Source organism: Nerophis lumbriciformis, linkage group LG01 (genome assembly GCF_033978685.3).
Source record: "Nerophis lumbriciformis linkage group LG01, RoL_Nlum_v2.1, whole genome shotgun sequence".
NCBI lineage: Eukaryota > Metazoa > Chordata > Actinopteri > Syngnathiformes > Syngnathidae > Nerophis > Nerophis lumbriciformis.
Window position 1 is genome coordinate 58175001 of NC_084548.2, and position 22121 is coordinate 58197121.

Below are 22121 nucleotides of genomic sequence, written 5' to 3' on the forward strand. Positions count from 1 at the left end.
TTGACGGTAGGCCTGGTGTTGCTGGGATTTATGGCCTTACCTTTTCCCCTCCAAACATATTGCTGGATATTGTGGCCAAACAGCTCAATTTTTGTTTCATCTGACCACAGAACTTTCCTCCAGAAGGTCTTATATTTGTCCATGTGATGTGCATGACAATTAGCCGAGAGACAGCTCTTATCGCCGAACATTATTATAACAAGCTCCTTGCTTACAGTATTGATAAATCACCGAACATTAATATAACAAGCTCCTCCCTTACAGTATTGATAAATCACCGACCATTATTATAAAAAGCTCCCATCTTACAGTATTGATAAATCACTGAACATTAATACAACAAGCTCCTCCCTTATAATACTGATAAATCACCAAACATTATTATAATAAGCTCCTCACTTACAGTATTGATAAATCACTGAACATTATTATAACAAGCTTCTCGCTTACAGTATTGATAAATCATTGAACATTAATATAACAAGCTCCTCGCTTACAGTATTGATAAATCACCAAACATTATCATAACAAGCTCCTTGCTTACAGTATTGATAAATCACAGAACATTATTATAACAAGCTCCTTGCTTACAGTATTGATAAATCACCACCATTATTATAACTAGCTTGTCCCTTCTTACAGTATTGATAAATCACCAAACATCATCATAACAAGCTCCTTGCTTACAGTAATGGTAAATCACCGACCATTATTATAACAAGCTCCTCCCTTACAGTATTGCTAAAACACTGAACATTAATCGAACAAGCTCCTCCCTTACAGTATTGATAAAACACTGAACATTAATAGAACAAGCTCCTCCCTTACAGTATTGATAAATCACCACCATTATTAGAACAAGCTCCTCCCTTCTTACAGTATTGATAAATCACCAACCATTATTATAACAAGCTCCTTCCTTACAGTCAGGGGCGCCGAAAAGGGGGGGTAAAGGAGACGGATTCTAGGGGCCCATGATAGAGGGGGGCCCAGCGAGGCCCCTAATGATGATGAAATTATAATACAGAAAAAATAATGATACTGTGTTGGGGGCCCTGTAAAGATTCTTTTCATGGGGCCCAAAATCCCTAGCGGCGCCCCTGCTTACAGTATTGATAAAGCACTGAACATAAATACAACAAGCTCCTCCCTTACAGTATTGATAAATCACCGACCATTATTATAACCAACTCCTCTCTTACAGTATTGATAAAACGACAGTAAAAGAGGCCTTCAAGTATCATCATGGTTATGAAGAACCTTACCTCGTCGTCATGGACCAGCTCCTTCTTCACCACCTTCATGGCGTACACCTGCTCGTTCTTCTTCAGGCGCACCAGCAGCACTTTGGCGTAACTGCCACGCCCGATCACCCGGATCAGGTCGAAGTCCGCCAGGCCCAGAAGGAGACCCTGGGACAGCTTGATGCCATCGATGCCGTCCACCACCGCCTTCATGTCCTGCGGCACAGGGTACACGCGTGTCACCGAGGGACGGCCGATACGGCCTGAACTCTGGATCGCGATATCCACTGCAGCCTCCTGTTTTTTTATTTGGTTATTTTCTGCTGTAACATGTTTATATTTACACTTTTGTTCAAATGTAATCAACACTCATTCTTCTCTTGTTTGGATACTTTACATTAGTTTAGGGCGATACTACAAATTTGGATATTGATCCAATATCAAGTAGTTACAAGGATAGTATCGCTCACACCAATGCTGATAGTAAAACTTTTCAATATCAATAAATAATTACATTTTTAATCACAATTATAATCAGACACAATGTCTATTAAATATTGAAATTATTTTTGGCTCTGATTTAAATCCTGTTTACCCCTTAAGTCCTCCTGTGTCCAGGGACTTATTTGTTGAGTTTGCAAACAATAACGAAAATACAAGATTTTAAAATAAGAAAAAATATCGATCTAATCATTGTAGTATCGACCATATACTGATACTATATATGGTATCGTTACTGTCAATATTTGTATCGATCTGTCCATCTCGGTTTACATTCAAGAGCTTTAGCTTAGCAGTTAGCGGTTAGCTTATCCTACTACGATGTGTAGGAAATAAAAACAATTTTCTTTGTAAATCGATTTTTGAAAATTATGAATCGATTTGGAACCGGGATGATTAAGAATTGTGGTTCGGACGTGAATCTATTTTTTTGTGCACTCGTAGTGTGTAGTGTAGCAAGTTTATCTATTCGTGGCCCTCGAGTGATAACGATGCCTGCAAGAAATTACATTTATTTTCCGCAATGGAGGCTTTGCACTGTAGAGGGACAGCGAGGACGCCACGTTGCAGTGAGGACGGGGTCGTTCGCTTTTGCTGACACAGCTGAAATGTGTGATTAACATGCAATACGGTATCAAAATCTGTCGTCACCCAAATTGATATCATTTATATTGGGGCTGGACGATTATGGCAAAAATTATGATCACGATTATTTTGATTGATATTGTAATCACGATTATTCATTCATTTGAAAACATGAGTATTTATTGTACCATCAAAAGTCAACTTTTAATATAGTTAAAAAAAATGGATATAAATTAGTAACAAATAAACCACAACAAGTGAAATAATAATAGTAATAACAATACATATAAATAATACCAAATAAAAAAACAAACACTGCGCTCTTATTGTGAAGGGGGGAAGTGTGCAGCTTCACAAAAAAAAAAAAGCAAGCCTCACAAGTAGAGACCACTGTTTGTACATTAATGTTACATCCATGATGTCGTTCACCACAACAAGAGCAGATGAGATTTGTTGTGGGTGTATGATTAATTCGCTGTTTCAAATGACCGTCTCGACTAGGGTTGTACGGTATACCGGTACTAGTAAAGTACTGTGATACTAATGAATCATATTCGGTACTTTACCCGCTCTAAAAAGTACTGGTTCCCCACCCCCTCATTTTTTTTAACGGGCATGACGGCACGCAGTTGTCACGTTGTGACATTGCTGGTTTTACGAGCAGAGGAGCATGTTCGGCAACGCACAATCACTTAAAGCAGACACGATATGTCGACAGAAAAGGGAGAAAGGACGCATTTTGGCTTAAAAACTAAAGATAAAGGTGAAGCTACACTGAAACACCCTCAGGAAGAGGTACTTTAAGACATGGCAAGTTAGCTAGCAGCTAACGTCCATTCGCAGTCTGCAGTGTTTTAGCTACTTCTAAATCACTAATCCTCGTCTCCATGGCGACAAATAAAGTACGTTTCTTACAAGTATCATCCCTGCAGGACGAGGAATAGCTAAACATGCTTCACTACAAGGTAGGAGGATACAATAGCTCACCGGCGTCATCACTAACAAAAGCTAGCGCGCCTGAATGTACACCTGACATCCACTGTAATGATACCAAGTACAAGAGCGCATCTAGTCGATACTACTATGATTACATCTATATTTTTCATAATCACAAAATCTATTTTTTACTTTTTTTTTAATTTAAATTATGTTTTTAAACTCAGGAAATGCGTCCCTGGACACATGAGGACTTTGAATATGACCAATGTAGGATCCTGTAACTACTTGGTATCAGATCGATACCCAAATTTGTGGTATCATCCAAAATGTATGTAAAGTATCCAAACAACAGAAGAGTAAGTGATTATTACATTTGAACAGAAGTGTAGATAGAACATGTTAAAACAGGAAGTGATCAGATATTAACAATAAATGAATAAGTAGATTCATAATGTTGACAAAATAATAGAATGATAAATGACACAATATGTTACTGCATACGTCAGCAGCCAATAAGGAGTCTTTGTTTGCTTACTTATTACTAAAAGACAAGTTGTCTCGTATGTTAACTATTTTATTAAAGGACAAAATTGCAATAATAAACATGTTTATTGTACCGTAGGATTGTTTGTTAAAATAAAGCTAATAATGCCATTTTTTGTGGTCCCCTTTATTTAGAAAAGTATCGAAATACATTTTGGTACCGGTACCAAAATATTGGTATCGGGACAACCCTAGTCTCTACATTTACATTGTTTATCCGAACGTGGCGGGCATGAATGGATGAATAATGTTATTTTCCCAAACAAATCTCAATATTTCACTGACATTGATCTCAAATTCCCTGATATTATTTTGCGTTTATCAGCAGATTCCATTTTATTGGCCAATGATGTGACTCTGTCCGCAATTAAGTGAACACGAAACCATGCCTTACTTTTTTGTTGAGTTTAATGATTATTGACTAGACATACAAGTGTTGTGTCAAATAAAAAAGAGTAACCATGGCGACATCCCAAACTTCTAGTAGAAGTGCTGTTTTTTCCACTCCTCCGCTCCTCATCTGTTTCACCGTCACCAGATCAGGAATTTGCATGCACCTTGGTGGCCCATTAATCGTTTTTTTCCAATGATTGTATTTCCATAATCAGGAGAAGCCATACTCGAAATCGGATGTTAAAGTTGGATTAATTGTCGAGCCCTAATTTATATTGTTCATCAGTCACACAGTTAATATTTTGTTGCAATCAAAAGATTCAACCCAAACAATCCTTGTAGAATGATAGATTTTGTGGATTATAAACATGCAGTTTAGTATCACCCGAAATTATTTAAAAATCCACCATCAATTGAAAGTTTGTACATTTTCAGTATAAATGTGAGTTCCAATTAGAGGCCGGTACTAGCGGGTATTGCTCCAATATCAACATCGTGACACTCCTGCTAATGATGAGAGGACAAAAAGCGTGCATAGACGTCCTCACCTCTCCGTCGTCCGTCTCTTCAATCTTGTCCACGGTGCAGTTGTGTGGTATGTATGGTCCTGGAACAACAAGTATGAGCGTCAACATGAGCTTCTGCTTTTGGCCCAGTAGAGGGCGATGGAGTACAGTGAGACAGGACACGCTGATCGAGGTCAACTCACAGAGGTTGTAGCAAAACAACTCACAAGTCAGTTCATCGTGTCCTGAATTGTTGTTTTTAAATGCTGCTGTCATCAGAAATCATCACAGTCATGTTGACTGAGAATGACCTTTTTTACACAGTGAAGACTAAAAGATGAACATCACCAAAATTACGGACTGTAAGCCGCTACTTTTTTGCTATGCTTTGAACCCTGCGACTTGTAAGACGGAGCGGCTAATTTATGTTTTTTTCTTTGCTGACTGCAACAATAGAAATATATATATATTTAAAAAAAAAATAAAAAAAAAAGCAAAAACACTAACAGGGTGTTTTATTGTTTGTGCAATAACGCCATCTTTTGGACACATTTGTTCATTGGAGGTGCTGCAGTGTACTTCCATTTTTGTTTTCAACTGGAGCACTGTTCAGTCTTCTAGCCATCTACTCGTATGGATTCTTCATTCATCACTCCAAGCAACGTTTGTAAGTTTTACAATATAACTAAAACAATTATTACTTACTAATCCGTCCCATGTGTGATGTCTGTAGGTGTTTTCATGCATATTTGTGTGTGCTATCTTAATGTAATCAAGCTAGTGTCGTTAGCATTCGCTAATATGCTAACACGTGTGTTAGTATTATCAACTTACAAGGGCATTCTTTTTGTATTGTTTCAGTTTCACAAATTCCGAGTCCATGGTTCTCGCCCGGAAAAGTGTGGAGTGCCATCTCCGGGTTGGGGAGGATATCCTGCCCCGAGTGGAGGAGTTCAAGTACCTCGGAGTCTTGTTCATGAGTGAGGGAAGAGTGGATCGTGAGATCGACAGGCGGACGGTGCGGCGTCTTCAGCAATGCGGACGCTGTATCGATTCGTTGTGGTGAAGAACGAGTCGAGCCGGAAGGCAAAGCTCTCAATTTACCGGTCGATCTACGTTCCCATCCTTACCTATGGTCATGAGCTTTGGGTTATGACCGAAAGGAAAAGATCACGGGTACAAGCGGCCAAAATGAGTTTCTTCCGCCGGGTGGCCTGGCTCTCACTTAGAGATAAGGTTAGAGGCTCTGTCATTCATGAGGAGCTCAGAGTAAAAACACTACTCCTCCACATCGAGAGGAGCCAATTGAGGTGGTTCGGGTATCTGGTCAGGATGCCACCCGAACGCCTCCCTAGGGAGGTGTTTCGGGTATGTCCGACCGGAAGGAGGCCACGGGGAAGACCTAGGACACGCTGGGAAAAGTATGTCTCCCAGCTGGCCTGGGAACTCCTCGGGATCCCCCGGGAGAGCTGGACGAAGTGGCTGGGCTTCTCTGCTTAGGCAGCTGCCCCCGTGACCCGACCTCGGATAAGTGGAAGAAAATGGATGAATGGATGGGCAAATATATGGAAAAATATTTTTTCTTTAAAAATTTAGTGGGTGCGCTCTATAGTCCGGAAATTGCAGTATTTTTTTCTCCTGGTCCTAATTTTCAAACGTCAATAAATATAGCTATTAGAGATGCGCGGTTTGCGGACACAACCGCGGAGTCCGCGGATTACCCGCGGGTCGGGCGGTTGAAATAAAAAAAAAATTAGATTTTATCCGCGGGTCGGGTCGGGCGGTTGAAATAAAAAAAAATTTGATTTTAAATAGATTCAGGCGGGTGGCAGTTAAACCAATTCAGAAATATATATACATAGTTAAATGTTGTTACCCACATACGAAAAACGAGCAGGCACCTGCAGCATTTGCCACAACAGAAGAAGAAAAAAAAAAGAGATGGACACTTTTACGGAGCGGAGAAGGGACGCCTCGCCGGGGTCCTGGACCGAGGCCCCTTCCCCCGACAGGGCCCCACCGGGAGCCGTAGCTGAGGTGATCCGCGAGAAGGGCCCGACGCACGTCCAGGGTCACCACCGCGCCTACCGCACCGACACCCCGCCTCGTCCGCCTTCGCCGCGGCCGGCGTCACGCGCAGCAGGTAAGCAGCTTACCTGCCCGCCACCCCCGTGGCCGGGGGCTCGTAACAGGGGTCACTCCGCGCGCTCCGCCCGCGCAGCTTACCTGCCCGCCACCCCCGTTGCCGGGGGCGCGTAACAGGGGTCACTCCGTGCGCAGTGCGCTCACGAAAGGGGTGGGGCTCACCCTGGTGAGCCGAGTGGGCCACTTTTGGTAAGCAGAACTGGCGCTGCGGGATGAACCGAACGCCGGGTTAAGGCGCCCGATGCCGACGCTCATCAGACCCCAGAAAAGGTGTTGGTTGATATAGACAGCAGGACGGTGGTCATGGAAGTCGGAACCCGCTAAGGAGTGTGTAACAACCCACCTGCCGAATCAACTAGCCCTGAAAATGGATGGCGCTGGAGCGTCGGGCCCATACCCGGCCGTCGCCGGCAGCGAGAGCCGCGAGGGCTAGGCCGCGACGAGTAGGATGGCCGCCGCGGTGCACGCTGAAGCCTCGGGCGCGAGCCCGGGTGGAGCCGCCGCGGGTGCGAGGGACATCGCACCTCCACGCGCTTGGAGGTGCGCTCAGCGCGGCTCCCAGATGATTGCGCACTGGTGTGCGTCTGGGCCGTGACAGCGTGGCACGCATTGAATGTCTCTGCTTCATTGGATCAGTCTCCTTTCTTTAACAGGCAAAAGCTTTATAACCTCACTAATGCCTTGCATCGTCTATATTAGATATATAACAACGGGCGGGTGCGGGCGGGTGCGGTTTTGATTAAATGTTAGTTCGGGTGGATGCGGATGGTTGATGACTTTTGTGATGCGGTTGCGGATGAAATAATTGCCTATCCGCGCATCTCTAATAGCTATTGACAAATATAGAACACTTCTATCGGTTTCAGCCGTATCGCCCAGTGCTACAAATACGCATCGTAACCAAATGTCCATCTTACTTCCATCCCGGTTTTGTGTGTCATCTTGAGGAAGGTCCGCCTCTTCACTCTTGGCATCTGAAGGGGGCTCCTGTGCTGGCATGGCTGGATCCTGAGCGAGAAAATCTAAAAGTTTGAAAAAACATACCGCCACACTGTCCTCCAGGTATGCAAAGAAATATCCAGTCATGTTTTTAAACCGCTGGCGCAAGACAGTTTGTACAAACATGGTGGAGAGGCAAAAAAAAAGAGTTTTGCTTTGAAAGAGGTGCTCTCAGAAGCATACGAACATGCTGCTTCTCTGGGAATCATTTAATTCAATCATTCCTTAAAGTGACTTAAGAGACACTCTGAGGGGAAGCAGTGATCAAAGCAAACATACTCAAGTGATTGATCACATTGATCTTCTGCTCAAAGTTAAAATGGAAATATGTCTGGTCTGAAGCTCAACACTCATTTTTGTTGCCCTAATGTGACCTAGATCTTATTGTTCTATGACAATGTGAGTAGTACGTGTCTGTTCTCTTTCGTATGTGAACATAAATGTGTGGCGTCCCGAGCGGATATTAGCAAAAAAGCCACGAGGTAGACTTGACAGGCCTGCCTGGTTGGCCATGCCTTTAAGTAAAGCTGATAGGCAAAGGTCACAGTGGTCAGGTGATCCTTCTGAAGAAGACTGCAGATGACAGTCGAAACATGTCAGGTAAAAAGTCCATCTAATATACCAAAAATATTGTCTGACGACAAGAAAATGTGAAAAGTATATCAATAAGAAGACATAATTAACTTTTTTGAGTGCCTGGTATATACATTGTGTGCATATGTATGTATGTATGTATGTACACATATACATATATATATATACAGGTAAAAGCCAGTAAATTAGAATATTTTGAAAAACTTGATTTATTTCAGTAATTGCATTCAAAAGGTGTAACTTGTACATTATATTTATTCATTGCACACAGACTGATGCATTCAAATGTTTATTTCATTTAATTTTGATGATTTGAAGTGGCAACAAATGAAAATCCAAAATTCCGTGTGTCACAAAATTAGAATATTACTTAAGGCTAATACAAAAAAGGGATTTTTAGAAATGTTGGCCAACTGAAAAGTATGAAAATGAAAAATATGAGCATGTACAATACTCAATACTTGGTTGGAGCTCCTTTTGCCTCAATTACTGCGTTAATGCGGCGTGGCATGGAGTCGATGAGTTTCTGGCACTGCTCAGGTGTTATGAGAGCCCAGGTTGCTCTGATAGTGGCCTTCAACTCTTCTGCGTTTTTGGGTCTGGCATTCTGCATCTTCCTTTTCACAATACCCCACAGATTTTCTATGGGGCTAAGGTCAGGGGAGTTGGCGGGCCAATTTAGAACAGAAATACCATGGTCCGTAAACCAGGCACGGGTAGCTTTTGCGCTGTGTGCAGGCACCAAGTCCTGTTGGAACATTGAAATCTCCATCTCCAGAGAGCAGGTCAGCAGCAGGAAGCATGAAGTGCTCTAAAACTTGCTGGTAGACGGCTGCGTTGACCCTGGATCTCAGGAAACAGAGTGGACCGACACCAGCAGATGACATGGCACCCCAAACCATCACTGATGGTGGAAACTTTACACTAGACTTCAGGCAACGTGGATCCTGTGCCTCTCCTGTCTTCCTCCAGACTCTGGGACCTCGATTTCCAAAGGAAATGCAAAATTTGCATGGTTGGGTGATGGTTTGGGGTGCCATGTCATCTGCTGGTGTCGGTCCACTCTGTTTCCTGAGATCCAGGGTCAACGCAGCCGTCTACCAGCAAGTTTTAGAGCACTTCATGCTTCCTGCTGCTGACCTGCTCTATGGAGATGGAGATTTCAAGTTCCAACAGGACTTGGCGCCTGCACACAGCGCAAAATCTACCCGTGCCTGGTTTACGGACCATGGTATTTCTGTTCTAAATTGGCCCGCCAACTCCCCTGACCTTAGCCCCATAGAAAATCTGTGGGGTATTGTGAAAAGGAAGATGCAGAATGCCAGACCCAAAAACGCAGAAGAGTTGAAGGCCACTATCAGAGCAACCTGGGCTCTCATAACACCTGAGCAGTGCCAGAAACTCATCGACTCCATGCCACGCCGCATTAACGCAGTAATTGAGGCAAAAGGAGCTCCAACCAAGTATTGAGTATTGTACATGCTCATATTTTTCATTTTCATACTTTTCAGTTGGCCAACATTTCTAAAAATCCCTTTTTTGTATTAGCCTTACACAATATTCTAATTTTGTGACACACGGAATTTTGGATTTTCATTTGTTGCCACTTCAAATCATCAAAATTAAATGAAATAAACATTTGAATGCATCAGTCTGTGTGCAATGAATAAATATAATGTACAAGTTACACCTTTTGAATGCAATTACTGAAATAAATCAAGTTTTTCAAAATATTCTAATTTACTGGCTTTTACCTGTATATATATATATATATATATATATATATATATATATATATATATATATATATATATATATATATATATATATACATATGTATATATATGTATATATATATATATATATATATATATATATATATATATATATATATATATATATATATATATATATATATAAATAAATAAATTAAAAAATATATATATCTATGTAAATGTATATATATATATATATATATATATATACACCAGTGACGTGCGGTGAGGTTCATGGCTGGTGAGGCACTGACTTCATCACAGTCAGATTTACAAACATATGAACCCTAAAGAGTATCTTATTTGATTGGCAGCAGTTAACGGGTTATGTTTAAAAGCTCATACCAGCATTCTTCCCTGCTTGGCACTCAGCATCAAGGGTTGGAATTGGGGGTTATTAAATCACCAAAAATTATTCCCGGGCGCGGCGCCGCTGCTGCCCGCTGCTCCCCTCACCTCCCAGGAGGTGATCAAGGGGATGGGTCAAATGCAGAGGACACATTTCATTACACCTAGTGTGTGTGTGACAATCATTGGTACTTTAACTTAACTTTAACTTTACACATACAAACTGTAGCACACAAAAAAGCACATTTAATAAAAAAAAAAACGTTATCATGGTCTTACCTTTACTTATAAAATAAGTCCACGAGCCGCTGTTGTGCTGGATTAATGCACCCCCTGACGAGAGTGTTATATCAACTAAAGCCCTCACTTAAACTTTCCACGTGCAAGATTGAATCTATTTAAAAAAGTGTAACCGAGGGTTTATAAATGTCGCCTATACTGTATGAAACTACAAAATAACAAACACGGAGGCTCCAGTTTACACGAGGACCACTTTATTTACTTTATTTCAAAAACTTCCGCTCCACTCAAAAGTGTCATCACTTCCGCTCTTAGCGCCTTCAAAATAAGAGCTCAAGGCATATACTGTATAACAGCGCATAACAGGAACTTAACATCACAAAGAGGAAAGCCCATAAAAATAGGTTCCAAAAGTTATTTAATAAGAAGCCAAAAAGTGCAAAAACAATAATGTTCGTGTTGGAGGAGTTGTGAATTAGGTACACCTGCAGTCTGCAGGTGTACCTAATGTTGTGGCCCTGCAGTCATTCACAACTCCTCCAACACGAACATTATTGTTTTTGCACTTTTTGGCTTCTTATGAAATAACTTTTTTAAATAGATTCAATCTTGCACGTGGAAAGTTTAAGTGTGGGCTTTAGTTGATATAACACTCCCGTCAGGGGTTGCCGTGCATTCTACGGCGTGGGTGCAGGAGGCGAGCCTCAGCCAGTGCGTCTTTTGCAGCCGTTTTATGATCGCTCAGCACAAGAAATACTTTACACACATTCAGTTGTTGACAAAATACACTGTACATTATATACCTCAGCTAACTAAACTATGGAAATGTATAATATAGTTCATATAGCAATACGGTCTCACTGCACAGCAGGCCAGCAGCTAGCCGAGTCCGCAATCCATGGTGAGGCACAACGCAGTGACGTGCCTCAACTGGCTGCTGTTCACCGTCTCTTCTCAGTATTTGAACGGCAAATGTGAAAATTCAGCGATTTTAAATAAAAATAATCTAAAACGGGTGAAGTTAAATGGAAAATAACTTTATAGTATAATCACTGGATACATATAACAATTTAATATATGCATATATGCATATGTGTATATATACAATTGTGCTCATAAGTTTTCATACCCTGGGAGAATTTATGATTTCTTGGCCATTTTTCAGAGAATATGAATGATAACACAAAAACCTTTCTTCCACTCATGCTTAATAGTTGTGTGAAGCTATTTATTGGCAAACAACTGTGTTTACTCTTTTTAAATCAAAATGACAAAAGAAAGTACCAAAATGACCCTGATCAAAAGTTTACATACCCCAGTGACTTTGATCTGATAACATGCACAAAAGTTGACACAAACAGGTTTGAATAGCTAATCAAGGTTCCAATCCTCACCTGTGACCTGTTTGTTTGTAATTAATGTGTGTGTATAAAAGGTCAGTGAGAAAAATGGGATGCATGGTCGAGTTGCCAGAAGAAAGCCATCACTCCAAATTACTTTGTTCCAGAAGTTTTGAGGCTTGTCTCTGTACTGTTTGGCGTAATGTAAGCGGGATACTTTGTGACATTTGCGCAGAAATGGCTTTCTTCTGGCCACTCGACCATGCAGCCCATTTTTCTTCAAGTGCCTCCTTATTGTGCATCTTGAAAGAGCTACACAACAATTTTTCAGAGAGTCCTGTATTCCAGCTGAAGTTATTTGTGGATCTTTCTTTGCATCTCAAACAATTTTCCTGGCAGTTGTGGCTGAAATCTTTGCTGGTCTACCTGAATCCCTCATTTTCCACTTCTTAATCAGCGTTTGAACACTGCTGATTGGCATTCTCAATTCCTTGGATATCTTTTTACACCCCTTTTCTGTTTTATGCAGTTCAAATACCTTTTCTCGCAGATCCTTTGACAATTATTTTGCCTTCCCCATGACTCAGAATCCAGAAACATTTGTGCAGCACTGGATGAAAGATGCAATGGTCTGTCAGAAGCCCAAAAACTCACTGACCTTTTATACACACACATTAATTACAAACAAACAGGTCACAGGTGAGGATTGGAACCTTGATTAGCCATTCAAACCTGTTTGTGTCAACTTTTGTGCATGTTATCAGATCAAAGTCACTGGGGTATGTAAACTTTTGATCAGAGTCATTTGGGTACTTTCTTGTGTCATTTTGATTTAAAAAGAGTAAACACAGTGGTTTGCCAATAAATAGCTTCACACAACCATTAAGCATGAGTGGAAGAAAGGTTTTTGTGTTATCATTCATATTCTCTGAAGAATGGCCAAGAAATCATAAATTCTCCCAGGGTATGTAAACTTATGAGCACGACTGTATATACATACATATATATATATATATATATATATATATCATCATAGGCATCCGTCCGTCAGTAGTGACGATGGGTTGCGCCTGGGGGAGTTCATTCTTTCTTGCAGCGGCGGCTGTGGCTATATATATATATATATATATATATATATATATATATATATATATATATATATATATATATATATATACATACATATATATATATGTATTTATATATGTGTATATATATGTACATATATATATATATATAAATATATATATATATATATACACAGTATGTATATATAATAGTATACTAATATAGTGTGAATACATATATGAACACATACTGTATATATGTATATATGTGTGTGTGTATATATATATATATATATATATATATATATATATATATATATATATATATATATATATATATATATATATATATATATATATATATATATATATATGTTGTTGATACTTTAGATTCATTTGGCTTTTTTTCGCCCCCAAGTCAAAAACATTGGACACCCCTGGTTTAGATGAACTGATTGTAGTCTTCTCATCGTATTATTCTTCAGATGTTATGTTCAGTGTGGCTGCAATGCTCCCTTTAATGGCATTCATAAGAGAAGATCCGATAGAAGTTAGAGTTGTGACAAGTGAGCAGCGTTTATCGACTCACCATAAGCCTTTGGCAGGTCTGTGGGAGGAGTCTGTGACAGCGCTTATGGACCAGCAGTTTGCAGTTGATACACTTGTAGCCCTGCCCGCCAAGCCCCCATATCCTTTCACTGCAGTGGCCACAGTAGGCTTTCTGTGGGGCACACACAAGACGACATTTACATGACGTTTAGGACAACATTCGTGACGTTTAGACTATATACGTGACATTTAGGACAACATACATGACATTTAAGACTATATACATGACATTTAGTACAACATACGTGACATTTAGGACAATATACGTGACATTTAGTACAACATACGTGACATTTAGGACTATATATGTGACATTTAGGACCACACACGTGGCATTTAGGACTATATACATGACATTTAGGACAACACACGTTAGTTACATTTATGACAACATACGTGACATTTAGGACAACATACGTGACATTTAGGACTAAACACGTGACATTTAGGACAACATACGTGACATTTAGGACTATTTCCGTGACATTTAGGACAACATACGTGATGTTTAGAACAACACACGTGACATTTAGGACAACATACGTGACATTTAGGACAACATACGTGACATTTAGGACTATTTCCGTGACATTTAGGACAACATACGTGATGTTTAGAACAACACACGTGACATTTAGGACAACATACGTGACATTTAGGACTATATATGTGACATTTAGGACTATATATGTGACATTTAGGACTATATATGTGACATTTGTGACAACATATGTGACATTTAGGACTATTTACGTGACATTTAGGACAACATACGTGACGTTTAGGACAACACACGTGACATTTAAGACAACACACAAGACATTTAGGACAACATACGTGACATTTAGGACTATTTACGTGACATTTAGGACAACACACGTGACGTTTAGGACTATATACGTCAGTGGTCCCCAACCACCGGGCAGCAGCCCGGTACCGGTCTGTGTATCGATTGGTACCGGGCCGCACAAGAAATGTATTAAAATAAAAAATACAAAAAAAAAAAAAAATGTAATTATTTTTTTCAAATCAACATAAAAAACAAAAGATACACTTACAATTAGTGCACCAACCCAAAAAACCTCCCTCCCCCATTCGCACAAAAGGGTTGTTTCTTTCTGTTATTAATATGTCTGGTTCCTACATTATATATCAATATAGATCAACACAGTCTGCAGGGATACAGTCCGTAAGCCCACATGATTGTATTTTTTTATGACAAAAAAAAATTAAAATAAAAAATTTTCAAGCGTTGACCGGTCCGCAGTTACAAAAAGGTTGGGGACAACTGATACACGTGACATTGAGGACAACATCCGTGACGTTTAGGACAACACACGCGACATTTAGGACAACACACGTGACGTTTAGGGCAACACGTGATATTTAAGACTATATATGTGACATTTAGGACTATATACGCGACATTTAGGACAACACACGTGACATTTAGGACTATATACTGTATGTGACATTTAGGACTATATACCGGTAAGTGAAAATTAAGGACAACATACGTGACATTTAGGACTACATACGTAACGTTTGAGAGAACACACGTGATATTTACGACAACATAAGTGACGTTTAGGACAACATACGTGACATTTAGGACTATATATGTGACATTTCGAACCACACACGTGGCATTTAGGACTATATACTGTATGTGACATAAGTGATATTTAGGACAACATACGTGACATTTAGGACAACACACGTGACATTTAGCACAACACATGTGACATTTAGGACAACCACTCGAGATTTAGGACAACATACGTGACGTTTAACACAACATACGTGACGTTTAGAACAATACACGTGACATTTACGACTATACACGTGACATTGAGGACAACATATGTGACATTTAGGACAACATACACAATGTCCATCTTTACAAGTATTGGTCTTAGTTTTTAGTAATAAGGTTTATGAGATTGTAACACAGGATTATCCGTAGGTCGCTGCTGACTACTTTCCAGCGAGATTGAACTCTTGTTCAACTCTGCCCAACTATTTTGCTGGATGCACAAAGAAAAGGAAGAGAATGCAAATGCAAAACAGAACCTATTATGTATGACGGTCAACAAAACAGCGTCAACTTGTGTAACGCCACCGGGAAGAGGAATGGAGAGGAAAAGAGGGATGAAGTGAGAAAGGAGACAGAATTTGAAAAAAAAGGGAGGAGACACCTGACCTACTTCTCCTTAGATTATTTATATGCTGACAAGTACATCCAGTAAGAACAGTCAGACATGTCTTGCAAGTGTCTGCTGATTCAAACGTGCAACTTTCTCTTGCCCAGAACTACTTCAGTAGGACTGACCCTTCAGTAGAGTCGCTGCTGAGGACAAGCAGCATGCCGTCAGTGTGCTTTGCCAAGTATATACATTTTTTTTTACCTGTTGCAAACATTTTGTTTTGATTAGAAAAACAAATGAACATCATGTGAGTTATATGAGTGTTTGTCAATATCAAACATACAAACCATCAATAGTGGTATTGATTGTAAAGCCTTCAGGCGTATTGCTAGCCTGCAAAAGCATAGATGCACGCGACTCGTTTGTCGGTGGGTCGATTGTCACTGCTAGAGACAAGAAATACGGGGAAAAAAGTCTTGAAACTAGGGCTGGCCGATATGGCTGAAAACTGTATCACGATGTAAGTGTTTTATATCGGTCAAAATCGCTGATTATTCCTATGATTATAATGCCCTCAGCTAAAGTGAATAGTGCACCATTACTATTAAAGACAGAAGAGCAGGAGCAAAACTGCTTACTCAACCACTTTTTATGTTGTACACTATGGGCGAGCTTGCCCGTCAATCTAATAAGCAAGATACTCGTACAGTGCGCTATAAGCGATGTCCTCGGCACACTGTTCAGCTATTAATTGCACAACTTGACGAACACACAAAGGAGGACAGGTATGCGAGATATATACACGTCCTAGATTTATAAGACTAGTTGGTATATTTAGACGGGACAGAGGCCAAGATGCCAATTGTGCACATATGTAGTTACACAAATTATAGAGTAAACCTTGTTTCATCATATGACCTTTTTAGTCATATATTATTCAACTTTTGAAAACAATTCTTGATTTCTGCTAAAATAATAGCATACAGTAAAGTTAGTGTAAAATGTACTTGTTGAAATATTAATGAGGGCAGGTCTTGTTGTGAATTTAGTTTTTGAGATGTTTTCTGTAGTAACCCTAATAAAAGTAGTTTCAAGACAACATCAAAGATACATTATACGTTATTCTTTATATTTTACTCAACAAAATGTACTGTAATTTTCGTCGACTAAAATTCTGAGGAATTTAGTCGACTAAAACTAAATTAAATGAAATGACTAAAATACAACTAAAACTAAAATAAATTTTAGTCAAAAGACTATGACAAAAACTGAATCAAAAACTGCCGTCAAAATGACCCCACCTATGCTATCAAGGCAGAAAGGAAATGTCAACACAAGCATGGAAAACACTCAATGGAAACAAATTATTAAAATCACATTAAACAATTAACGATAACATCTTAAAATGAAGGTGCAAAAATAAGGCATATGTAAGAAATGCTTCATAAAGTGTAAGAAAAGAGTGCAACGTGTGAAAATGTAAACATAAAGAAACCTGAGAAGAAGTATTTTATTCAGTTTAGTGCCAGGAAGTTACAGCTGTGCTCTAAAGGGTGAGCATGGTTAAGATGGTGTGGTATTAGCGCTTTTGCCTTGCATCATTTACAGACCACATTGGTCTGAATACAGTCCCTTTGAAAACATCCAAAAACTGATTAGTTGTTAGCGTGTCACTCCCACTGATCAGTGATCACTTCCTGTGTTGCTCAGTTGCCAGAGAGCGAGTGCATTTGTTCATGCAACTAACCTTGCTTCCATACTTCATCTTTCTTCCAATCTATTTTTTATTGATATCGATTACGTGTCTATCGCGATTAATATTGATAATGTTTTATTGCCCAGCCCTAAGTACAATGTTTGTTAAAAGGGGAAGACGATGTATTCATTCTTATTCTTAAATGTAGAGTATGTGTAGAATATATTCATATTATTTATATATTATATATATAATATATTATATACATTATATTATTTATTACTATCACTGTCTATTGTGAGCGAACTGTGGTGCTGATTTTACCCCAGGGATCAATAAAGTACTTTCTATTCTATTCTATTCTATTCATGTTAGCATTTAGGCCAGGTAGCGATAAATATGCTGGCTGCTACTCCAGAAAATGAGAAGTATTATTGGCATTTTACAATAATTTTAAATTGAAACGGTAATAACTAACCGTCTGGAATTTTACAGCGGTTCATCATTAAAACTGTTGATCGTTCCATCCTTGGCATGGCTCCAGTAGAAACCAAACATGTAGATGTGCTAATAAACACACGAAACAGTAAATGGAGGCCATTTAACCTCCTTGGGCTTAGACGACTCGTCGCTGCTAAAATAACACAAGGTATGAAAACCTTTGAGTGCTGTCCTTTAACATCTTGGCAGAAATAGGATTACATCACAGCGCATTACGTCATCTAGCACGCTTCAAACAAGATTATGAGGAGAGCCCACTTGTGCTTTTAGGTAACAGAGTGGAAATAATGCTTCAGTTTCCAGATACATGATTTAGTTAGCTGCCATAGTTCATTTTCAATCAGGATAGCGATGAGAGAAAGTGAAAATGCAGATCTCAGATTAAAATCAGACCCCGGACTATTTGTGATTCAGCTTTAGCCGCACCACGTATTTTACTGACTTTGTTGTCAAAAAACCAGCCCATTAGTGATTTTTCTACAAGAAAATATTATCTTATTGACACTAAGCCAGTAAAAATGTAGGAATACAGGATAATAAATGATAAAGAGTGGCACTAGTTTTGTCAGGTTTGTCACTGACAGTTTGGTTATGTTAGTTTTTCCTCTGTGTTTGTCTTTATTTCCTGTCAGCGCTTTTATTTTTGGTTGTTTCCTGCTTGTCTCCCTGAGCGCTGTTTCCCCTCAGCGGCGGCTGATTTGCACCTGGCCACACCTGGTGTCAATCAGCGAGCTGCTATTTAAATCTGCCTTGCCATCCAGTCTGTGCTGGAGTATTGTCGCTAATGATTGTCGATGTCATTGTCTACTACTTGTCGTTGTTTGCGGTAAGCTGTTCCTGTTTGATAGTTCCTAATAGCTATTTGTAGTTTGCTGTCTCCTAGCTTCTTGTTTTCCTTAGCTATATCCAGTTAGCCGTTAGCTGTTTCCAGTTTTTCTGTTTGCTGGTTCCTGTTTTCAGTTTGGCTATTCCTAGTTCCTGGTTTGTGTTTTACATATATTTTGGACATTAAATTATGTTTTCCCGCACAAAGCCTGCCTTCTCTGCATCTTGGGGTTCGTCACCAACAATTTGTGACAGAATACTCCAGCCTAATACGAACCCCGCGGAGATTTCCATGGCGGAGAGCCTTGAAAGGATTCTGGCGATGATGGCTGAATTGAAGAAAACTTCGGCCTCTTTTCAAGCCCTCTCCCACCCATCCCTTTCGTCTGTGGTCCTATTTGGGGACGTCTGGGATCCGTCCCTTGAGGGGGGGGGGGCTATGAGTAGCTGTGCAGCTGGGGAGGCACAGCTACTTCTCACCCCAGTGGGTCTGCAACAGACGGCGCCATCATCTCCGGTGGGCCAACAGACGCTGCCATCCTCTCCGGTAGGCCAGCAGACGCCGCCATCCTCTCCGGCGGGCCAGCAGACGCCACCATCCTCTCCGGTGGGCCAGCAGACGCCACCATACTCTCCGATGGGCCAGCAGACGCCACCATCCAGTCCGGTGGGCCAGCAGACGCCGCCACCATCCTCTCCGGTGGGCCAGCAGAGGGTGCCACCATCCTCTCGGTGGGCCAGCAGAGGCCGCCACCATCCGCTCCGGTGGGCCAGCAGACGCCGCCACCATCCTCTCCAGTGGGCCAGCAGAGGGCACCACCATCCTCTTCGGCGGGCCAGCAGAGGGCGCCACCATCCTCTCCGGTGGGCCAGCAGAGGGCGCCACCATCCTCTCCGGTGGGCCAGCAGAGGGCGTCACCAACCTCTCGTCGGCCAGCTGCTATTTAAACCTGCCTTGCCATCCAGTCTGTGCTGGAGTATTGTCGCTAATGATTGTCGATGTCATTGTCTACTACTTGTCGTTGTTTGCAGTAAGCTGTTCCTGTTTGATAGTTCCTAATAGCTATTTGTAGTTTGCTGTCTCCTAGCTTCTTGTTTTCCTTAGCTATATCCAGTTAGCCGTTAGCTGTTTGCTGGTTCCTGTTTTCAGTTTGGCTATTCCTAGTTCCTGGTTTGTGTTTTACATTTATTTTGGACATTAAATTATGTTTTCCCGCACAAAGCCTGCCTTCTCTGCATCTTGGGGTTCGTCACCAACAATTTGTGACAAGTTTCAACCATTTGTTTCAATTCAGCCTCAAATCTAACAGCAGGATGAACACAAAGGAATGTATGATCATCCATCCAATCTAGACTTTGAATTTGTGTGAATGCCCTGTGTGCGCAGGCCGCCAAACCGCCGCTACGTGTGAGTGGAACTGAAATGCTTCAATGTCCAGGGTGAGTGGAGTGTATGGATGTTGGAACGGTTCAAATCGGATGAAAAATGTGAGCTACGCAGTAGATTACAAAATGCCCATTCATTGTCAACAGGGAGAAAATACCTGGAGATTTCAGGAAAATAGGGAATTTGGGGGAAGGGAAAACATGTTTTGCATTCGATATATCGAAAGAGTATTGTGGGTGGATGGTTGAAAGGTCGGAATCGGGTTTAAAAATGGCACAGAGTTTTGGGCATTGTAGAACCCATTTTTTCCATTCATTTGAATGTGAATTTCCTGGAAATTTGGGAACTTCAGGGAAACCAGGAATTTTCCAAAATATTGTTGCTGGCACAATTATCCTAGATGATATGGTGTTGAAATTTTTGGACTCGGTTGAAAAATGTATCTCGGAATTTCGAGAATTTGTACAAAACTAAGAGCTAATTAAGATCTAAGATGTTTTGAAGGTGGAATGGTCAAAACATGTTGACTGTGAAAAATTTCCAGGAAGAGGTGAAAATAGGGCTTTGGAAAACCGGGTATTCTGGGAATTCCTGGAATGTTTTTGAGCTTGGTAGTTTGATTGTCCAAGGTGAGTGGAGTATGTGGCTGGTGAAACGGTTATAATTGTTTGAAAAATATGGGAGTTGTGCATGTTTGATGCAAAATGGCCCGGAAAACTGGGAATTGTGGGTAATCCGGGATATTTTTAAGAACATTTTTGGTGGAGCCAAACTTGTTGATACTTAAACGGTTCCAATCGGATGAAAACTGTGGGCTGTGGAGTGTGAACTTTATAGTCTATACATTTAGAGTGATGTGATAATCAAACACTCTAGAAGTCTAGAATGAAAGACCAACAGTATATCAGAGAATTGACAGGGTGTGTGTACCTTCAATGATGAATGATGAGCGGAGGCAGAGTTTGGAGAGTTTTCTTTAGCTCGCGTTCCATTTTTATGTACTCACTGTCCAGGTACGTGGAAAATGTTTTCCGTGCCATTTGCTGTTTGACGCCGGTATCATGCTAATTAGCTGCCTGAAATCGGATGACTCCACTGTAGAAATAGCCTGCATGTCTTCTAGCACATACTGATGGCTCTATCAATGTTGTCCTGGCAAGCAGTGCCTCCGTTAAAATCCTTAGGTGGAGGTGGAGGTGAAGTGGCATCAGAGTCTGTGTCTCTCTTTACTAGCTTTGTCGAAGCATGTTGCTTTTGTAGCTGTTTCAGCAGATTTGAATTGCTGTTTTGGGCAGTAGATAGGATCTTTGATCCAAGACACAACTTACATTTAACTAAAATGTTCTTTTCTTTGTGCTCAAGCACAAAAGAAAAGTAGTGAGAATATCTCCATCTTAAGAAACTCGACTTCAGCTCCGCCATTATGTCTTGTTAGTAAACACAGACACCCACCACCACCCACCCACACACAGCCCCCCCACCCACCCACACACAGCGTGCCTCTTCTCTCCCTTGTGACACAAGAAGATTCAGAAGGACGACACCGCAGCTCTCCAATAAAATACACTCAGACCTTCTGTTTCTAGCCGATACTACATAAAAAATAACGTAAAATAACACAGTAACGCATCATGTCGTAACAGTAACTGAGTTACTGAATATAAAAAATAACGCGTTAGACTACTAGTTACCGCCAAAAATAACTGTGTTACAGTAACGCGTTACAGTAACGCGTTA

At 40.6% G+C, this 22121-nt stretch overlaps 1 protein-coding gene across 2 annotated transcripts in view; it reads right to left on the reverse strand.

The window, feature by feature from the left end:
* prkcz (protein kinase C, zeta) overlaps positions 1–22121 on the reverse strand; it is a 194308-nt gene that overhangs the window by 85695 nt on the left and 86492 nt on the right. For both annotated transcript variants that reach the window (XM_061988001.1, XM_061987991.1), the window contains exons 6-9: positions 13809–13940; positions 7774–7864; positions 4754–4812; positions 1266–1460 (exon numbers count right to left, since the gene is read on the reverse strand). In XM_061988001.1, coding sequence (XP_061843985.1) covers positions 1266–1460; positions 4754–4812; positions 7774–7864; positions 13809–13940 — 477 coding nt within the window. The remainder of the gene's footprint in view (positions 1–1265; positions 1461–4753; positions 4813–7773; positions 7865–13808; positions 13941–22121) is intronic.